At 44.0% G+C, this 22,419-nt stretch overlaps 1 protein-coding gene across 2 annotated transcripts in view; it reads right to left on the minus strand.

Annotated features, from left to right (window-relative positions):
• LOC143295674 (WD repeat-containing and planar cell polarity effector protein fritz homolog) overlaps nucleotides 1–22,419 on the minus strand; it is a 77,502-nt gene that overhangs the window by 41,404 nt on the left and 13,679 nt on the right. For both annotated transcript variants that reach the window (XM_076607288.1, XM_076607287.1), the window contains exons 2-9: nucleotides 21,148–21,258; nucleotides 19,773–19,817; nucleotides 17,383–17,433; nucleotides 15,505–15,575; nucleotides 15,111–15,170; nucleotides 11,544–11,664; nucleotides 4,220–4,353; nucleotides 29–106 (exon numbers count right to left, since the gene is read on the minus strand). In XM_076607288.1, coding sequence (XP_076463403.1) covers nucleotides 29–106; nucleotides 4,220–4,353; nucleotides 11,544–11,664; nucleotides 15,111–15,170; nucleotides 15,505–15,575; nucleotides 17,383–17,433; nucleotides 19,773–19,817; nucleotides 21,148–21,208 — 621 coding nt within the window. In that variant the 5' untranslated portion in view covers nucleotides 21,209–21,258. The remainder of the gene's footprint in view (nucleotides 1–28; nucleotides 107–4,219; nucleotides 4,354–11,543; nucleotides 11,665–15,110; nucleotides 15,171–15,504; nucleotides 15,576–17,382; nucleotides 17,434–19,772; nucleotides 19,818–21,147; nucleotides 21,259–22,419) is intronic.

Genomic DNA, 22,419 nt, shown 5'->3' on the forward strand with positions numbered 1-22,419 from the left:
AGTACAGCAGGCCACACGGAGCACTGACCATGTCCTGGTGAATGTTGCTAGAGAACTGTCGCTCCAGCCGTCGTCCTTTGGGGCCTGGGATGTCCAGCTGTATCACCTGCACAGATCATCACCATCATCATCATCACCATCATCATCACCATCATCATCATCATCATCATCATGCGACTGGTGCGAAAGCGCTTTGATTTGTCTCTGCACAACATTCAGCGCTATATAAATATCATCATCATCATCACCATCATCATCATCATCACCACCATCATCATCACCATCACAACCATCACCACCATCATCATCATTATCACCATCATCGTCACCAACATCATCTACACCATCTTCATCACCACCACCACCACCATCATCATCACCACCATCATCACCACCATCATCATCACCACCACCACCACCACCACCATCACCATCATCATCACCACCATCATCACCATCATCATCATCACCACAACAATCACTACCCCTACCATCGTCATCACCACCATCACCAACATCATCACCATCTTCATTATTATCACCACCACCATCATTGTTGCCATCATCATCATGACCATAATCATCGTCACCACCATCATCACCACCATCATCATCATCACCACTATCATCATCATCACAAACATCATCATCAATAACGACATCATCATCACCATCTTCATTATAATCATCACCAACATCATCATCATCACCACCACCATCATCAACACCACCATTATCATCATAATCACCACCACCACCATCATCATCACCACCACCACCATCATCATCATCACCACCACCATTATCATCACAATCACCACCACCACCATCATCATCACCTCCATCATCATCATCACCACCATCATCACCACCACCACCACCATCATCACCACCATTATCATCAACACCACCACCATCATCACCACCACCATCATCACCACCACCACCATCATCACCACCACCAACATCATCATCATCACCATCATTGTCACCAACATCATCTACACCATCTTCATCATCATCGTCACCATCATCACCATCACCACCATCATGACAGCAAAACAACAATGACAATGACAATAACACTAATAATAATAACAACAACAAACATCAATAACAAATGCAGCAGCAGATGCCTGACTATATCGGCAAAGCCAAGGCACTGAACAGGCCTTCAGCTCAGTGACTGTGTGTTTCTGATTTAAATACATGCCACATCTTCAGCTCAGTGACTGTGTGTGTTTCTGATTTAAATACATGCCACATCTTCAGCTCAGTGACTGTGTGTTTCTGATTTAAATACATGCCACGTCTTCAGCCCAGTGACTGTGTGTGTTTCTGATTTAAATACATTCCACATCTTCAGGTCAATGACTGTGTGTGTCTGATTTAAATACATGCCACATCTTCAGGTCAGTGACTGTGTGTGTCTGATTTAAACACATGCCACATCTTCAGCTCAGTGACTGTGTGTTTCTGATTTAAATACATGCCACATCTTCAGGTCATTGACTGTGTGTGTGTTTCTGATTTAAATACATGCCACATCTTCAGCTCAGTGACTGTGTGTTTCTGATTTAAATACATGCCACATCTTCAGCTCAGTGACTGTGTGTGTGTTTCTGATTTAAATACATGCCACATCTTCAGCTCAGTGACTGTGTGTGTGTTTCTGATTTAAATACATGCCACATCTTCAGCTCAGTGACTCTCTGTGTGTGTTTCTGATTTAAATACATGCCACATCTTCAGCTCAGTGACTGTGTGTGTTTCTGATTTAAATACATGCCACATCTTCAGCTCAGTGACTGTTTGTGTTTCTGATTTAAATACATGCCACATCTTCAGCTCAGTGACTGTGTGTGCTTCTGATTTAAATACATGCCACATCTTCAGCTCAGTGACTGTGTGTGTTTCTGATTTAAATACATGCCACATCTTCAGCTCAGTGACTGTGTGTGCTTCTGATTTAAATACATGTCACATCTTCAGCTCAGTGACTGTGTGTTTGTTTCTGATTTAAATACATGCCACATCTTCAGCTCAGTGACTGTGTGTGCTTCTGATTTAAATACATGCCACATCTTCAGCTCAGTGACTGTTTGTGTTTCTGATTTAAATACATGCCACATCTTCAGCTCAGTGACTGTGTGTGCTTCTGATTTAAATACATGCCACATCTTCAGCTCAGTGACTGTGTGTGTTTCTGATTTAAATACATTCCACATCTTCAGGTCAGTGACTGTGTGTGTCTGATTTAAACACATGCCACATCTTCAGGTCAGTAACTGTGTGTGTCTGATTTAAATACATGCCACATCTTCAGGTCAGTGACTGTGTGTTTCTGATTTAAATACATGCCACATCTTCAGGTCAGTGACTGTGTGTGTCTGATTTAAATACATGCCACATCTTTGGGTCAGTGACTGTGTGTGTCTGATTTAAATACATGCCACATCTTCAGCTCAGTGACTCTCTGTGTGTGCTTCCGATTTAAATACATGCCACATCCTCAGGTCAGTGACTGTGTGTTTCTGATTTAAATACATGCCACATCTTCAGCTCAGTGACTGTCTGTTTCTGATTTAAATACATGCCACATCTTCAGCTCAGTGACTCTCTGTGTGTGTTTCTGATTTAAATACATGCCACATCTTCAGCTCAGTGACTGTGTGTGCTTCTGATTTAAATACATGCCACATCTTCAGCTCAGTGACTGTTTGTGTTTCTGATTTAAATACATGCCACATCTTCAGCTCAGTGACTGTGTGTGCTTCTGATTTAAATACATGCCACATCTTCAGCTCAGTGACTGTGTGTGTTTCTGATTTAAATACATGCCACATCTTCAGCTCAGTGACTGTGTGTGCTTCTGATTTAAATACATGCCACATCTTCAGCTCAGTGACTGTGTGTTTGTTTCTGATTTAAATACATGCCACATCTTCAGCTCAGTGACTGTGTGTGCTTCTGATTTAAATACATGCCACATCTTCAGCTCAGTGACTGTTTGTGTTTCTGATTTAAATACATGCCACATCTTCAGCCCAGTGACTGTGTGTGTTTCTGATTTAAATACATGCCACATCTTCAGCTCAGTGACTGTGTGTGTTTCTGATTTAAATACATTCCACATCTTCAGGTCAGTGACTGTGTGTGTCTGATTTAAACACATGCCACATCTTCAGGTCAGTAACTGTGTGTGTCTGATTTAAATACATGCCACATCTTCAGGTCAGTGACTGTGTGTTTCTGATTTAAATACATGCCACATCTTCAGGTCAGTGACTGTGTGTGTTTCTGATTTAAATACATTCCACATCTTCAGGTCAGTGACTGTGTGTGTCTGATTTAAATACATGCCACATCTTCAGCTCAGTGACTGTGTGTGTGTTTCTGATTTACATGCCACATCTTCAGGTCAGTGACTGTGTGTGTTTCTGATTTAAATACATGCCACATCTTCAGCTCAGTGACTGTGTGTGTTTCTGATTTAAATACATGCCACATCTTCAGCTCAGTGACTGTGTGTGTTTCTGATTTAAATACATGCCACATCTTCAGCTCAGTGACTGTGTGTGTTTCTGATTTACATGCCACATCTTCAGCTCAGTGATATTTACCTAGGGTTCCCAAGTGGACAGTGTGATGTTTACCTTGGGTTTCCAGGTGGACAGTGTGATGTTTACCTTGGGTTCCCAAGTGGACAGTGTGATATTTACCTTGGGTTCCCAAGTGGACAGTGTGATGTTTACCTAGGGTTCCCAAGTGGACAGTGTGATGTTTACCTTGGGTTCCCAAGTGGACAGTGTGATGTTTACCTAGGGTTCCCAGGTGGACAGTGTGATGTTTACCTTGGGTTTCCATGTGGACAGTGTGATGTTTACCTAGGGTTCCCAGGTGGACAGTGTGATGTTTACCTAGGGTTCCCAGGTGGACAGTGTGATGTTTACCTTGGGTTTCCATGTGGACAGTGTGATGTTTACATAGGGTTCCCAGGTGGACAGTGTGATGTTTACCTAGGGTTCCCAGGTGGACAGTGTGATGTTTACCTAGGGTTCCCAGGTGGACAGTGTGATGTTTACCTAGGGTTCCCAGGTGGACAGTGTGATGTTTACCTTAGGTTCCCAGGTGGACAGTGTGATGTTTTACCTTGGGTTCCCAGGTGGACAGTGTGATGTTTACCTTGGGTTCCCAGGTGGACAGTGTGATGTTTTACCTTGGGTTCCCAGGTGGACAGTTTGTCCAGGCGTCGGGCAGCCTCCATGATGGGGGGGCGGCGAGTGAAGTGAGCGTAGTCCACACGGGGCTGGTCAGCGTGACACGCCACCATGTACTGGTCCGTCAGGAATACTGCACAGCGTGTTGTGTGTGGTGTAGTGTGGTGTGTGTGGTGTAGTGTGTTGTGTGTGGTGTAGTGTGTTGTGTGTGGTGTAGTGTGTTGTAGTGTGGTGTGGTGTGGTGTAGTGTGGTGTACTGAATAATACAGGCCACCATGTACTGGTCCGTCAGGAATACTGCACAGCGTGTTGTGTGTGGTGTAGTGTGGTGTAGTGTGGTGTAGTGTGTTGTGTGTGGTGTAGTGTGTTGTGGTGTGGTGTGGTGTGGTGTAGTGTGGTGTCGTGTGGTGTAGTGTGTTGTAGTGTGGTGTAGTGTGGTGTCGTGTGGTGTAGTGTGGTGTAGTGTGGTGTAGTGTGTTGTAGTGTGGTGTAGTGTGGTGTCGTGTGGTGTAGTGTGGTGTAGTGTGATGTGGTGTGGTGTAGTGTGGTGTATTGAATAATACAGGCCACCATGTACTGGTCCGTCAGGAATACTGCACAGCGTGTTGTGTGTGGTGTAGTGTGTTGTGTGTGGTGTAGTGTAGTGTAGTGTGGTGTAGTATGGTGTTGTGTGGTGTAGTGTGTTGTAGTGTGGTGTCGTGTGGTGTATTGAATAATACACGCCACCATGTACTGGTCCGTCAGGAATACTGCACAGTGTGTTGTGTGTGGTGTAGTGTGGTGTGGTGTTGTGTGGTGTGGTGTGGTGTGGTGTAGTGTGGTGTGGTGTGGTGTGGTGTGGTGTGGTGTGGTGTAGGTGTGGTGTATTGCATAATACAGGCCACTGTGTACTGGTCCGTCAGGAATACAGCACAGTTTGTTGTGTGTTGTAGTGTGGTGTAGTGTGTTGTGTTGTAGTGTGTTGTATTATAGTGTGTTGTGTTGTAGTGTGTTGTGTTGTAGTGTGTTGTAGCGTGTTGCATGTGAAGTCTCCCAACGACGGACCAGGCGGAGGAGGAAACCTTTCCCAACGGCTGTGAAGGCGGAAGAGGATGACCAAAGGGCAGGAGAAGCTCTTATCCTTGGCTGGAAGTCCTTCTAGGAGACGGAGCTCCAAAGAAAAAACCTGCACCTGCCAAGGCCGTCCTACACGTGGCAGTATCTGCACCTGTGGGACTGTGAGCGTCGGTAGGCGAGAGAGTGGGGAAGGGACTGCACAACTCCTCCTCACAAAAAAAAGTCACCTGTGCTGGTCAGGCAACCAGGCTAATGTCGGAACGACGAGCTAGCCCTTCAACACCCAGCTTTCCCAAGCCCTGCGGCGATGGAGAAGTGGTAACGGGGACAGGCAGAGGATGCTACTGGCAGTTCCTAGTCACGACTCTGCACGCAGGCGGCTGTGGGGTGATGGTCATCCACCGTAGACTGGGGCAGATGCGGCGCCCATATCCTCCCACAGTGTCAGAGCAGCCCTGCTCTCCCCACATGGGGAAGGGGAGATAAAAGGATCCCCAAACAAAGCCTGCCTCACCTAGTACCTAGTAGGAAACCGCACCTACTTGGACATCCAACAAGAGCGGTCGAAAACAACAGAAGAAAAGAACCAGGAGTCATGTCCTGACTCTGGGTACCTGAAATGTTCGCACCCTCTTAGACGGAGATGACAGACCAGAGAGGCACGCAGCACTCATTGCTAGAATGCTTGATCGCTAGCAGGTGGACATAGCAGCCCTGAGTGAAACCAGGTTTGCCAGTGAAACCCAGCTGGAGGAAGTTGGAGGGGGCTACACCTTCTACTGCATTGGGAAGCCAGATGGCACCCCAAGACCTCAGGCGTGGGCTTTGCCATATGAACCAAACTTGAACGACAGCTTGACAGCCTTCCACATGGGATAAACGATAGGCTGATGACCCTGCGTCTAAAGCTGTCCAAGGATCACTTCGCCACAGTCGTCAGCTGCTATGCCCCGATGATGACCAACCCTGATGACATCAAAGAAGCTTTCTACAAGGAGCTCAGCCGCACCATTTCAGCAGTAGACAGAAAGGACAGGCTGATCATCCTTGGGGATTTCAATGCCCGCGTCGGCGTGGACTTCTCGTGGCCAAAAGTCCTAGGACAGCACGGCACTGGCAAGTGCAACTCCAACGGACTGCTTTTGCTCTCGCTCTGTGCAACTGACCATCACCAACACCCTCTTCCAACAAGCGGACAAGTACAAGAATACATGGATGCACCCCCACTCCAAGCAGTGGCACATGCTGGACTATGTGATTGTCCGGCAGAGGAACAGAGGTGATGTTTCCATTACACGCTGCATGAGAGGAGCAGTCTGTTGGTCGGACCATCGCCTAGCACGCAGCAAGATGAACATCAGACTTGCACGCAAACTCCAACCAGCCAGGCAGAAACCCCCTAGGAAGCTGAACATCCACCACCTCCCTATCACCAAGGACATGCTGCAGCAGCAAATCCAAGCAGCTCTCCAAGAAATTCCTGCATCGACTGATGTAGAAGAGGTATGGAGCACCTTTAGAGATGCTGTGTACACAGCAGCAGCTGACACACTCGGCTTTGTACAGAGGATCCACACAAGACTGATTTGATGAGAACGACTCCAGAATCTCCAAGCTCCTGAACACACTGCATATACGGCATCAGGATCACATTTCCGATAAAGACTGCCAGAGGAAGAAGAACCAGTTCTTGCAAACCAAGCAACTCGTACAGAAGAGGCTACGTGAGATGAAGAACACCTGGTGAGAGAAAGTCCGAAGAGCTTCAGTCTGCTGCTGATGCTCACGACACGAAGACTTTCCATGATGGTCTCCGAGCTGTGTATGGGCCGAGAGTCACAGGATCAACCCCTGTCCGAGCCTTGGACCAGACCACCCTCCTGACAGACAAGAAAGACATCCTTGCCCACTGGACAGAGCACTTCAACACCCTCCTCAACAGGGACTCGTCCGTATCTGACGAGGCAATTGCAGCCCTCCCACAGCTACCAGTCAATGACTCGCTAGCTGCCCCTCCCACCAAGGCCGAGACCCGGAAGGCCCTGAAGCTGACAACGTCAGGAAAAGCACCAGGAGTGGATGGAATCCAGGCTGACATCTACAAGTATGGAGGCGAGGTGCTGACAGACAAGCTGACCGCCCTGTTCCAGTCTATCTGGGAGAGAGGGGAGGTCCCCCAGGATTTCAAGGATGCTTCAATTGTCCACATTTACAAACAGAAGGGAGACAAATCATCCTGTGATAACCACCATGGAATCTCTCTCCTCTGCATCACCGGCAAGATCTTCGCCAGCATCATACTGAACAGACTGGTTGACCATGTCTCCAACACAGTCATCCCTGAAGCACAGTGCAGCTTCCGCTCAGGCAGGGGAACATGTACGCCAGATGCAGTGTGTTGTGTGTGGTGTAGTGTGGTGTATTGAATAATACACGCCACCATGTTGTCAGTGTGTTCTGTTGTAGTGTGGTGTAGTGCAGTGTAGTGCGGTGTTGAGTGGTGCAGTGTGCTGTAGTGTGTTGTAGTGTGGTGTAGTGTGGTGCAGTGTGGTGCAGTGTGCTGTAGTGTGTTGTAGTGTGGTGTAGTGTGGTGCAGTGTGGTGCAGTGTCATGTAGTGTGTTGTAGTGTGGTGTAGTGTGGTGCAGTGTCATGTAGTGTGTTGTAGTGTGGTGCAGTGTCATGTAGTGTGGTGTAGTGTGGTGCAGTGTCATGTAGTGTGGTGTAGTGTGGTGCAGTGTCATGTAGTGTGGTGTAGTGTGGTGCAGTGTCATGTAGTGTGTTGTAGTGTGGTGCAGTGTCATGTAGTGTGTTGTAGTGTGGTGTAGTGTGGTGCAGTGTCATGTAGTGTGTTGTAGTGTGGTGCAGTGTCATGTAGTGTGTTGTAGTGTGGTGTAGTGTGGTGCAGTGTCATGTAGTGTGTTGTAGAGTGGTGCAGTGTCATGTAGTGTGTTGTAGTGTGGTGTAGTGTCATGTAGTGTGTTGTAGTGTGGTGCAGTGTGATGTAGTGTGTTGTAGTGTGGTGCAGTGTCATGTAGTGTGTTGTAGTGTGGTGCAGTGTCATGTAGTGTGGTGTAGTGTGGTGCAGTGTCATGTAGTGTGTTGTAGTGTGGTGTAGTGTCATGTAGTGTGTTGTAGTGTGGTGTAGTGTGGTGCAGTGTCATGTAGTGTGTTGTGTGTGGTGTAGTGTCATGTAGTGTGTTGTAGTGTGGTGTAGTGTGGTGCAGTGTCATGTAGTGTGTTGTAGTGTGGTGCAGTGTGGTGCAGTGTCATGTAGTGTGTTGTAGTGTGGTGTAGTGTGGTGCAGTGTCATGTAGTGTGTTGTAGTGTGGTGCAGTGTCATGTAGTGTGTTGTAGTGTGGTGTAGTGTGGTGCAGTGTCATGTAGTGTGTTGTAGTGTGGTGCAGTGTCATGTAGTGTGTTGTAGTGTGGTGCAGTGTCATGTAGTGTGTTGTAGCGTGGTGCAGTGTCATGTAGTGTGTTATAGTGTGGTGCAGTGTCATGTAGTGTGTTGTAGTGTGGTGCAGTGTCATGTAGTGTGTTGTAGTGTGGTGCAGTGTCATGTAGTGTGTTGTAGTGTGGTGCAGTGTGTTGTAGTGTGTTGTAGTGTGGTGTAGTGTGGTGCAGTGTCATGTAGTGTGTTGTAGTGTGGTGCAGTGTCATGTAGTGTGTTGTAGTGTGGTGCAGTGTCATGTAGTGTGTTGTAGTGTGGTGCAGTGTCATGTAGTGTGTTGTAGTGTGGTGCAGTGTCATGTAGTGTGTTGTAGTGTGCTGTAGTGTGTTGTAGTGTGGTGTAGTGTGGTGCAGTGTCATGTAGTGTGTTGTAGTGTGGTGTAGTGTGTTGTAGTGTGGTGTAGTGTGGTGCAGTGTCATGTAGTGTGTTGTAGTGTGGTGTAGTGTGTTGTAGTGTGGTGCAGTGTGGTGCAGTGTCATGTAGTGTGTTGTAGTGCGGTGTAGTGCGGTGTAGTGTGGTGCAGTGTGTTGCAGTGTGTTGTAGCGTGGTGCAGCGTGGTGTAGTAAATAAAACAGACCACCATGTACTGTCTGCCAGCAATACTGCACAGTGTCTGTTGTGTTGGGTTGTAGTGTGGTGTAGTGTGGTGCAGTGTCATGTAGTGTGTTGTAGTGTGGTGTAGTGTGGTGCAGTGTCATGTAGTGTGGTGTAGTGTGGTGCAGTGTCATGTAGTGTGTTGTAGTGTGGTGTAGTGTGGTGCAGTGTCATGTAGTGTGGTGTAGTGTGGTGTAGTGTGTTGTAGTGTGTTGTAGTGTGTTGTAGTGTGGTGTAGTGTGGTGTAGTGTGGTGCAGTGTCATGTAGTGTGGTGTAGTGTGGTGCAGTGTGTTGTAGTGTGTTGTAGTGTGTTGTAGTGTGGTGCAGTGTCATGTAGTGTGTTGTAGTGTGGTGCAGTGTCATGTAGTGTGTTGTAGTGTGGTGCAGTGTGTTGTAGTGTGTTGTAGCGTGGTGCAGCGTGGTGTAGCAAATAAAACAGACCACCATGTACTGTCTGCCAGAAATACTGCACCGTGTGTGTTGTGTTGTGTTGTAGTGCGGTGTAGTGCGGTGTAGTGTGGTGCAGTGTGGTGTAGTGTGTTGTAGCGTGGTGCAGCGTGGTGTAGTAAATAAAACAGACCACCATGTACTGTCTGCCAGCAATACTGCACAGTGTCTGCTGTGTTGTGTTGTAGTGTGGTGCAGTGTGGTGCAGTGTGTTGTAGTGTGGTGCAGTGTGTTGTAGTGTGTTGTAGCGTGGTGCAGCGTGGTGTAGTAAATAAAACAGACCACCATGTACTGTCTGCCAGCAATACTGCACAGTGTCTGTTGTGTTGGGTTGTAGTGTGGTGTAGTGTGGTGCAGTGTCATGAAGTGTGTTGTAGTGTGGTGTAGTGTGGTGCAGTGTCTTGTAGTGTGTTGTAGTGTGGTGCAGTGTGTTGTAGTGTGTTGTAGTGTGGTGCAGTGTGTTGTAGTGTGTTGTAGCGTGGTGCAGCGTGGTGTAGCAAATAAAACAGACCACCATGTACTGTCTGCCAGCAATACTGCACAGTGTCTGTTGTGTTGTGTTGTAGTGCGGTGTAGTGCGGTGTAGTGTGGTGCAGTGTGGTGCAGTGTGGTGTAGTGTGTTGTAGCGTGGTGCAGCGTGGTGTAGCAAATAAAACAGACCACCATGTACTGTCTGCCAGAAATACTGCACCGTGTGTGTTGTGTTGTGTTGTAGTGCGGTGTAGTGTGGTGCAGTGTGGTGCAGTGTGGTGTAGTGTGTTGTAGTGTGGTGCAGCGTGGTGTAGTAAATAAAACAGACCACCATGTACTGTCTGCCAGCAATACTGCACAGTGTCTGTTGTGTTGTGTTGTAGTGTGGTGTAGTGTGTTATATTGCATAATACAGGCCATAAATTTCCCTACTTTCAAACATACTATCCCCCCCTTTTTCAACAAATTGCAAGAATTAAAAACTGATTTCGGTTTCAAATATTTCTTTCGAAGAACTGCAAATTTCAGGCATTCCACAATAAAATAAAATCTGTCTCCAACAACACCCACATCACAGTCAAGACAAGTCTGCATTTCACATGGAGTATTATGGCATCTACCAGTCTCGATGGGTAATTTGTGACGACTACACCTGAACTGCATTAATGACAACATGTAACAGTCAGGTGGATTGGAAATATACTTTTCTCTTCCAAAATTTAGATTAAAGTTTCCATGATATAAGCATTTAATGTTATTTTCCAGGGCATCATGCCACATACAAACATAATTATCTTGCAATTCTTGTCTGACATGGAAACAAAACCTGTTTTTGTTAAAAATGACTGGGAATCCCAGAAACAATCAAATCCAGTTTCTGTGAAAATATTTCTTATAAAATTTACCCAATGTAAAAATCCTTTCTTTATACAACTGAAACAAAATATCAAATGATTAACAAGAATAGTTCTGTGATGTAGATGATATGATATCAGCCCCAAACCTGATCATTCTTGTTTTCACAAGCACCCTGACAGGATAAATGCCTGTTTCTCTATAAATCACACACACACACACACACACACACACACACACCGTCTAATATCACTTACAGTGAAAAGGCATTAAACTAAAGAACAAACGAATGAACACACACACACACATATATATGCACATACACATACACACAAACACACACACACACACACACAGAACCATGCTTGGGCAGGTCAATCAAATTCAGTGACTGATCCTGTAACAAGTGTAACAAGAGAAGCAGGAGGAGAAAGCTGACCAACGTACCATCGCACACAGCTTCACTGCTCAACTTGCCCACCATGGATTTGTCGATGAAGATTTTCTCCACGTCCCCCGAGTGACCGCACACCATCACACTGATGATACAGCCATTGCTCAGCACCAACTGTGGACACACACACACACACACACACACACACACACACACACACACACACACACTGATGATACAGCCATTGCTCAACACCAACTGTGGACACACACACACACACACACACACTGATGATACAGCCATTGCTCAACACCAACTGTGGACACACACACACACACACACACACACACACACTGATGATACAGCCATTGCTCAGCACCAACTGTGCACACACACACACACACACACACACACACACACACACACACACACAACACACACACAACACACACTGATGATACAGCCATTGCTCAGCACCAACTGTGCACACACACACACACACACTGATGATACAGCTGCGAAGAGACAGAGGCAATGTGAGGAAGCACAGTGGATGGTATCTGGCTTAACTACTTACAAGCAAATCTACCAGAAAGCCAACAACTTTACTTTTCTTGTGCACAATGACAAGGCTGTGTTGTCAACACTATTATCTCTGAAGCTAAGTCAAGCAAAAAGCTGTGCTCCTTTGGAAATAAGCTTTGTGGTTTAACACCTCAGAAAACCTTTATACCATGCTCAATTAAACTTTTAAATTCCTGAGAACTATTTACAAGTACATGTGTCACAGTGTGTGTGTGTGTGTGTGTGTGTGTGTGTGTGTGTGTGTGTGAGTGTGTGTGTGTGTGTGTGTGCCTGCGCTTGCATGCCAGTACATGTGAAAGTGCATGCATAATACTAATAGGTGGCACTTTGTTTACATTTCTTAGAAAATCGTTTACTTGATAATGTGTGACAGTGTACAGGATGAATGTCCAATAGGAACTGTGCAATGTTCGTGTCTTTCAATACACTTATTCTGATAATCAGTATGTAATAATTATCAATTACATTTTTTAAGCGAATATGTGAAATGGTTTGTTTTTTTGTGAAAAACTTATATGCATGTCTCCTTTTCCTGCTCAATTTCAGCATCTTTATTTTTTGTGTGTGCATGTGTGTGTGTGTGTGTGTGTTTGCGTGCGCGCGCGCTCCCACACCTCATGTAATTTCTCTTTATCAGATAATAAAATCATTCTTATCTTATCTTTATTAATGAGCAATATAATACATGCAATGTTAACCTTGGTGTATTTCAATATGTTTACAATAATGATTAATTACAACATTTTGATGAAGAAAAAAAAATATTATAAAAACAATATTTTTTATATGAATGTCTTTGTAAATAAGTCATGTTTAATGTTTTATGTTGAGTAATTGTCTACCTTCATTTTGCCACACCAGATGTGATTTCTCTTAATGAGATGATAAAATTTATTCTTACCTTATCTTACCTGTCAGAGAATGATGTACTCAGTGTGTTGAAAAAGTCTGCTCCACACCACACCACAAACATCAAGTGAACACACACACCACAACATAACACAAACATCAAGTGAACATATACACAACAACACAAACATAGTGAACACACACACACACACACACACCACACCACACCACACACATCAAGTGAACACACACACCACACCACACCACACACATCAAGTGAACACACACACCACACCACACCACAAACATCAAGTGAACACACACACCACACCACACCACACCACAAACATCAAGTGAACACACACACCACACCACACCACACACATCAAGTGAACACAGACACCACACCTCACCACACACATCAAGTGAACACAGACACCACACCACACCACACACATCAAGTGAACACAGACACCACATCACACCACACACATCAAGTGAACACAGACACCACACCACACCACACACATCAAGTGAACACACACACCACACCACACCACACCACACACATCAAGTGAACACAGACACCACACCACACACATCAAGTGAACACAGACACCACATCACACCACACACATCAAGTGAACACACACACCACACCACACACATCAAGTGAACACAGACACCACACCACACCACACACATCAAGTGAACACAGACACCACACCACACCACACACATCAAGTGAACACACACACCACACCACACCACACACATCAAGTGAACACAGACACCACACCACACCACACACATCAAGTGAACACAGACACCACACCACACCACACACATCAAGTGAACACACACACCACACCACACCACACCACACACATCAAGTGAACACACACACCACACCACACCACACACATCAAGTGAACACACACACCACACCACACCACACACATCAAGTGAACACAGACACCACACCACACCACACACATCAAGTGAACACACACACGACACCACACCACATCACAACACAAACATCAACTCAAGTGAGCACATACACACCACACCACACCACACCACACCACACCACAAACATAGTCAACACACACACTACACCACACCACAAACATAAAGTGAACACACACACCACATCACACCACAAACATCAAGTGAACACACACACCACACCACAACACAAACATCAAGTAAACAAACACACCACACCACACCACAAACATCACGTGAACACACACACCACAACACAAACATCAAGTGAACACACACACACACACACACACACACACACACACACACCACCACCACCACCACCACCACCACCACAAACATCAAGTGAACACACACACACACACACACCCCAACACAAACATCAAGTGAACACACACACCACACCACAAACATCAAGTGAACACACACACCACAACACACCACAAACATCAAGTGAACACACACACCACAACACAAACATCAAGTGAACACACACACCACAACACAAACATCAAGTGAACACACACACACACACACACACACACACACACACACACACCACCACAAACATCAAGTGAACACACACACCACAACACAAACATCAAGTGAACACACACGCACACACACACACACACACACACACACACACACACCACAACACAAACATCAAGAACACACACACCACAACACAAACATCAAGTGAACACACACTTAAAACCCAAGTAAACACACACACCACACCACACCACAAACATCACGTGAACACACACACCACAACACAAACATCAAGTGAACACACACACACACACACACACACACCACCACCACCACCACCACCACCACCACAAACATCAAGTGAACACACACACACACCCAACACAAACATCAAGAACACACACACCACAACACAAACAAGTGAACACACACACCACACCACAAACATCAAGTGAACACACACACACCACAACACAAACATCAAGTGAACACACACACAACACAAACATCAAGTGAACACACACACCACACACACAACACAAACATCAAGTGAACACACACACAACACAAACATCAAGTGAACACACACACCACACACACAACACAAACATCAAGTGAACACACACACCACAACACAAGCACCAAGTGAAGACAGTGGCACAGCACAAACAGCACATCACCTGTAAGACCTGACGACTGCGCCATCGGACCTGTAGACATCTGTGCTCTGTCAGGAGATCCTGAAACATAATGTGTGTGTAAGCCCCATCTCTTCATCACTGTTTGTCCCCCTTTTCTTCATACCCAATCTCTTCATTTCTCTCATGGCTGGCTTTCCTCAGACAACCACAACACTCGTATTAAGTGCATGTGAGAGTATAAGTGTGCTTCTGGCTTTAGTTCATATTAAAGACAACATAGATAAAACCAAACGGGATCAGCCACACAGATGATCAGGGCACAAGGGAACACCACAGATAAAACCAAACATCAGGGCACAAGGGAACAACACAGATAAAACCAAACGGCATCAGCCACACAGATGATCAGGGCACAAGGGAAACAGCTGCTGACCTCTACTTCCTTGATGTTGTCTCGCAGACGCTCAGGTCGCTTGTTGCGAGGAGACCAAGTCATGTCGCGACCTGTTCAGACATCAATCAGTCAAAACAATCAGTTCATGTCCCGACATGTTCAGACATCAGTAAATCAAAATAATCAGGTCATGTCATGACCTGTTCAGACATCAATCAAAATAATCAGGTCATGTCACGACCTGTTCAGACATCAATCAAAATAATCAGGTCATGTTACAACCTGTTCAGACATCAATCAAAACAATCAGGGCATGTTGCGACCTGTTCAGACATCAATCAAAATAACCAGGTCATGTCACAACCTGTTCAGACATCAATCAAAACAACCAGGTCATGTCATGACCTGTTCAGATATCAATCAAAACGATCAGGTCATGTTGTGACCTGTTCAGACATCAATCAGTCAAAACAATCAGGTCATGTCATGACCTGTTCTGACATCAATTAAAACAATCAGGTCATGTTGCGACCTGTTCAGACATCAATCAAAACAATCAGGTCATGTCGCAACCTGTTCACACATCAATCAGTCAAAACAACCAGGTCATGTCATGACCTGTTCTGACATCAATTAAAACAATCAGGTCATGTTGCGACCTGTTCTGACATCAGGAAGTCAAAACAATCAGGTCATGTCGCGACCTGTTCACACATCAATCAGTCAAAATAATCAGGTCATGTCACGACCTGTTCAGACATCAGTAAGTCAAAATAATCAGGTCATGTCACAACCTGTTCAGACATCAGTCAGTCAAAAATATCAGGTCATGTCACGACCTGTTCAGACATCAATCAAAGCAATCAAGTCATGTCACGACCTGTTCAATCAAAACAATCAGGTCATGTTGCGACCTGTTCAGACATCAGTCAGTCAAAACAATTAGGTCATATCACGACCTGTTCAGACATCAATCAGTCAAAACGGTCAGTCTCTACTGGAACACTGTTCAGATCTACTTCATACTTCAAGGAACAGGTCTCTACTGGAACAGATCTACTTCATACTTCAAGGAACAGGTCTCTACTGGAACACTGTTCAGATCTACTTCATACTTCAAGGAACAGGTCTCTACTGGATCACTGTTCAGATCTACTTCATACTTCAAGGAACACGTCTCTACTGGAACACTGTTCAGATCTACTTCATACTTCAAGGAATAGGTCTCTACTGGATCACTGTTCAGATCTACTTCATACTTCAAGGAACACGTCTCTACTGGAGCACTGTTCAGATCTACTTCATACTTCAAGGAACAGGTCTCTACTGGAACACTGTTCAGATCTACTTCATACTTCAAGGAACATGTCTCTACTGGAACACTGTTCAGATCTACTTCATACTTCAAGGAACAGGTTTCTACTGGAACACTGTTCAGATCTACTTCATACTTCAAGAAACAGGTCTCTACTGGAACACTGTTCAGATCTACTTCATACTTCAAGGAACAGGTCTCTACTGGAGCACTGTTCAGATCTACTTCATACTTCAAGGAACAGGTCTCTACTGGAGCACTGTTCAGATCTACTTCATACTTCAAGGAACAGGTTTCTACTAGAACACTGAACACTGACAATGAGCCCACAGACTTTAAACACCTTTTCTCCAAAAAAAACAACAACAGTAGAATATGAAATAACATATTTCTCTTTTATTTCTTTAAACAAGACATTCATTTTCTACACCTTGTTTCACACCCATCCACCCACACCCACCCACACACAAGTACATGCTCATGCACACACACTCTCTCACACACACAACACACACCCACACCCACACGAAAGAATAAACCAACACACACACCACACTTGTAAACTACTGTCAACATACAAATACTGGTAAAATGAGAATTACCTTCTGTATACGTCTGCTTTTCTTCATAGTATGGATGCTCCTGTGCACTCACTGTAAAAAAAAAAGAAGTAATATCATAAATAAATTCATGCATAAATATAGGTAGTACTCAATCAAAGTGTACACCATAATTTCTGTACACAAACAGAAGCAGCCTCTGTCTGTTTGGCAAGACCATGGATTGCATATCTTAACCAGTTCAGTGCCAGAGAATTTTGTAAAAAATAAAAAAAATAAAAAATAAATTAAAAAAGTGCTCTCCCCTTGCCAGGGAATTTTGAGGATTCAGTGGTAATAAATCACAAAAAATTCTAGCACAAAAGCTATGGGCGATACAGAAAGAAAGTAAACATTTTGTGAAGGAAAATGAGTGTAGATTCTGCTTCTTGACTTTTTTTTCCCAATTAGGTTGTTTGTAGATAACTGTTCAGGCATGTAAAGTCAAGATAATAATTTTTGTGCAACAAAAAAGTCTATTTCCACCTCTACATAATGACATCCATAAAGAAAAGAAACAAAATACAGCTAGAAATAGCATGCCTATTGTCAGATTAAACCTGTAGAAGAAATTTTTAAAAAAAAGGTTATAAGTTTATGAAAACAAATCACAGCTCGTGCAGACATGTAAGTAAATCACTGCCCCAACAATGACAAAGGTGGGTAAAGTCAACGTAAAAGGTCAATCAGAGTCCCAGAAACTGAGCTGGCAAGCTTTCTGACAGCAAAGTGCATTTGCAAGAAAGAAGATGAAGTTCTTTGATGACGTTCACTCCTTTCAAGCTGCACGTGGGCCAATGAAAGTGTCTGCTGTGCATCCAGCTTGCCACCTCTTCAAACAAATTATCCAGCTGATTCAGCACACACAAAAAAGCATTAAAAAAACAAAAAGTATGTGTTTCAGGGCCAGTGCAGGTTCAGCCCTGCGTTTTGTGAAAATCAAGCGGGAATTGGCAGCTGTTGACTGCCTTCTGTCTGCTTTGAAACCCTCTTCCCAAAAACCACACCCCCTTGATGACCTCTGGCTGGCATTCGACCTCACATCTCTCCTCTCCTTCTCCTCCCCTTCTTCTAACGCTTGCTGTACATAGTCTGTCAGTCATAGCCAGTTGTTCAAACATGCTGTCTGATTGGATGGACGGACTGCATTACCATCAAATGGGCTGTCAGTTTCATCACTGTCGTTGCAAATCACATTCGTTTTCAAACCAAACATCAGACAAGAGAGATCCTTCTCCATCGCAAAAGCTGTCCATAATCACAAGCAGAGCTTTGAGAATCATGTAAATCTACTGACTGTAACTGTTTGCTTTACTGGACACACTCACACAGTTTTCAACGCATGTTTTTGCATATGATGCAACCCCCTTTTCCATGCGCGTATCACGTGGTCAAATAGCAAATTATTATCGAGTATAAAGGGGTCTTCTACCTGATCTACATTCATTTAAATAGTATTTTCATAATCCAGACACATCAAACTAACTGTTCAGAGTCTGTTTATGTGAACTGAACCAAACTCCAATAAAAGAAAAATTGGAACATATGCAGGACGTCAGTGGACGTCTTATAGGCAATACTTTTTGCCGGACGTCAGCTGACGTCTTATAGGCGCTCTACCGGCTAATGTTGACACTGTAAACTTTGAACAGTGTTCTGCGACCACCTTCCCCACTGTAGTGCTAACTTCTGTTACCGGCAGAAACTACAACACAGCCCATACAATTTCTCTTTAATGTACATTATAGTTAATTCAGTATCCACTCTAAAATATTTATATGCAGTAAACACGTCGATGATGTAGTAAGCGTCATTGTATGTGGCCTGTCCAGAATTTGTATTTCTTTTCTTTTAATTGTGAACAAGAAAAAATGAGGCCATGCCGGCTTCAAACCTAACTGTTTTCTGGATTCAGATCCTAAACGAAATAACTGTTCATGATCCGGAAACACACTTGAATCTGGGAGACTTAAAATGTATTACTGGAATGACTGTGAAGATTTTTTCCCCACTACACATGTATTTTCAATCCAAATTTGGTATTGGCAGACAAAGTATTTCCAGAGAAAATGACAATGTTAAAGTTTACCATGGACACACAGACATACATGCCTGATACACACACACACACACACACACACACACACACACACACACATGGACACTGGGTTATTACATAGATTCACACTGTTTACACAAGTGAGTCAATAAAATAACATAAATAAACCCAATGCACTGGTCAGCCCTTGAATGCCTACCAATGGAGTATATATAACATTAACATAACATAAATTGAATGAACTCAATGCTCTGGTCAGCCCTTGACGGCTTGCAGCATACACAGATGTATACATATATTGTAATATTTTTTTCAAAATAGGAGTATTTTTTACCTTGTTCACCTTTATCATGGTACACATGGCACCCAACCATATGATCTGAAACAAACAAAAACCCACCAAAATACTGAAAGCTCAGTTCCTAAACAACATTTCTCTATATCCTGCTCTGTTCTCCCTCAAACAGAACAAACCCACTGACATATAGCTGCATAACACAATACATAAAGTTCCCACCATCTGATTTTATATGTCTTATTTCTCAAATGGGTATGTGTGCTTTTTTCTTTTGACAAATATCTCCCCCCCCCCCCCTCCCCCCGCCCCTCTTTAAAGAGGGTGACCATCTCTTAACTACACAAAAAAGCGGTGAATCTTTGTCATCAGAAACAAAAGATTAGAGTAATAAACCAGCTCTGAAGTGTTCTTCTATGTTAAATAAAAATTTTAAAAATCTTCTGGACTATTTAATAGAAATAGCCGAATGGTAAAACAGCTGGACTTTCAATTTGAGGGTCCCAGGTTCAAATCTCGGTGACGGTACCTGGTGGGTAAAGGGTGGAGATTTTTCCAATCTCCCAGGTCAACATATGTGCAGACCTGCTTATGCCTGAACCCCCTTCGTGTGTATACACACCCAGAAGATCAAATAGGCACATCAAAGATCCTGTGATCCATGTCAGAATTTGGCGAGTTATGGAAACAAAAACATACCCAACATGAACACCCCCGAAAACGTAGTATGGCTGCCTAAATGGTGAGGTAAAATATACAAAAGGTTCATACATATGAAATGTTACATGTCTGTCTTGAGTGTGTATGTGTGTGTGCCTGAAATCTGATTGAATGACACAGGAAACGAATGATGAGTACCCAGTGACAGCCGTCAGTCGGCTCTACCCAGCTAGACAGCCTGTTGTGCAAATGAATCCGTGTTTGTAAAGCGCTTAGAGCTTGGTCTCTGACCGAGGACAGGCGCTATATAAGTATCCATATCAATCAGTCAACTATTTCATTCCCATACACATTCTGTAGCTGAAAGAAGTTAATTATTTTTTCAACCAAGTCAAAATCAAAATAACTAAAGTACAGAGTTGATGTGGATGGACTCACACTTAAATCACAGGTCTGAAAGCAAATCACTGACAGTCAATAAAATAGAAACTATTAACTAAAAAGAAAATTATTTATATTCTGGTGTTCTTGTAGCATCATAATTAAAATATTTTTCTTTGTTTTACCATGGCAAGCACACTCACTGATGATGTGGGCACCATACACAATGTAACACACACACACACACACACACACACACATATATATATATACTTTTTTTTAAACCAATAATAATACAGATGCAAACAGGAAGAAGGCATGGAGGCAGACTCAGAGACTGTGAGAATCAAAATATACAGACCAATTCTGTTACCTGGGATAGCATACTGATTTTTCAGAGACCAGATAAAAAGTTCACAAAGACAGTAAGCCATGGTGGTGCTTCTTATTTCTGGTTCATGGAAGAACTTTGCGTTTGCAACATCTGCAAAAATACCACAGATAAATCCATAAACATTCAAGATGCACTTGTAAACTTACAGTTACTCACATATAAATATGTACCAACACAGTTGCAACAAGTTAATATTTATAAACAAAAACTGTACAAACTGTACCCTGCACTGAAACTGCCGTAATCCTCCATCAACATCACCATCTCTCAATGCTGTAAATGCCATCTTATGAACCACTGTGTACATGTTTTGCTTACATACATGTGTGAGTCAGTGTGTGTAATACTAATAGTACTAGTGGCAGTACCAATAATAGTATACATGTTCATGTCTTATCTTGATACAAGTCTACCTGTTTTTATATTTTGTTTTTTATTCTAATGTACAGTCCAAGCCCCCCCACACCCCCCTCCCCCTTGCTGTCTCCCTCCCTCCTGCTTCCCTCTCTCTCTTAATTCTTTATCTGTCTGTCCTCTCTCATCTCTTTCTCTGCCTTCTCTTTCTCTGTCCCCTATCTCATCTCTCTGTCCTATCATCTCTCTGTCCTCTCTCTCTCTCTGTCCTCTATCTCATCTCTCCCTCTCTCTGTCCTCTATCTCATCTCTCTCTCTGTCCTGTCTCATCTCTCTCTCTATCCTCTCTCCCATCTTTCTCTCTCTCTCTCATCTCTCTGTCCTCTATCTCGTCTCTCTCTGTCCATCCTCTCTCTCTCTCTCTCTGTCCTCTCTCTCGCTCTCTGTCCTTATCTCATCTCTCTCTCTGTCCTCTCTCTCTCTGTCCTTATCTCATCTCTCTCTCTGTCCTCTATCTCATCTCTCCCTCTCTCTCTCACTGTCCTCTAACTCATCTCTCTGTCTGTCCTCTCATCTCTCTCTCTGTGTCCTTTATCTTATCTCTTTTCTCTCTCTTTCCTCTGTCTCATCTCTCTCTCTCTCTCTCTCTCTGTCCTCTATCTTATCTCACTCTCAGTCTGTCGTTCAGTTCAAATCTGGGTGTGTTGGGAGTGATTTGGTGGGTGTTTGTGTGAGTGGGAGGTTGAATTTCATTTAAGTGTTTTTAATATATTAAGTTTAATGAAGTTTCGGTACTTGGGTGTGATATATATGTCTAAGCAAGAGAAAGGGATAGAAAGGGTGGGGGAGGGAGAGACAGTTTATTATAAAGGTTGTGTCATAATCTGTAAGTGGCAT

This window comes from Babylonia areolata, chromosome 21, assembly GCF_041734735.1.
Source record: "Babylonia areolata isolate BAREFJ2019XMU chromosome 21, ASM4173473v1, whole genome shotgun sequence".
Classification (NCBI taxonomy): domain Eukaryota; kingdom Metazoa; phylum Mollusca; class Gastropoda; order Neogastropoda; family Buccinidae; genus Babylonia; species Babylonia areolata.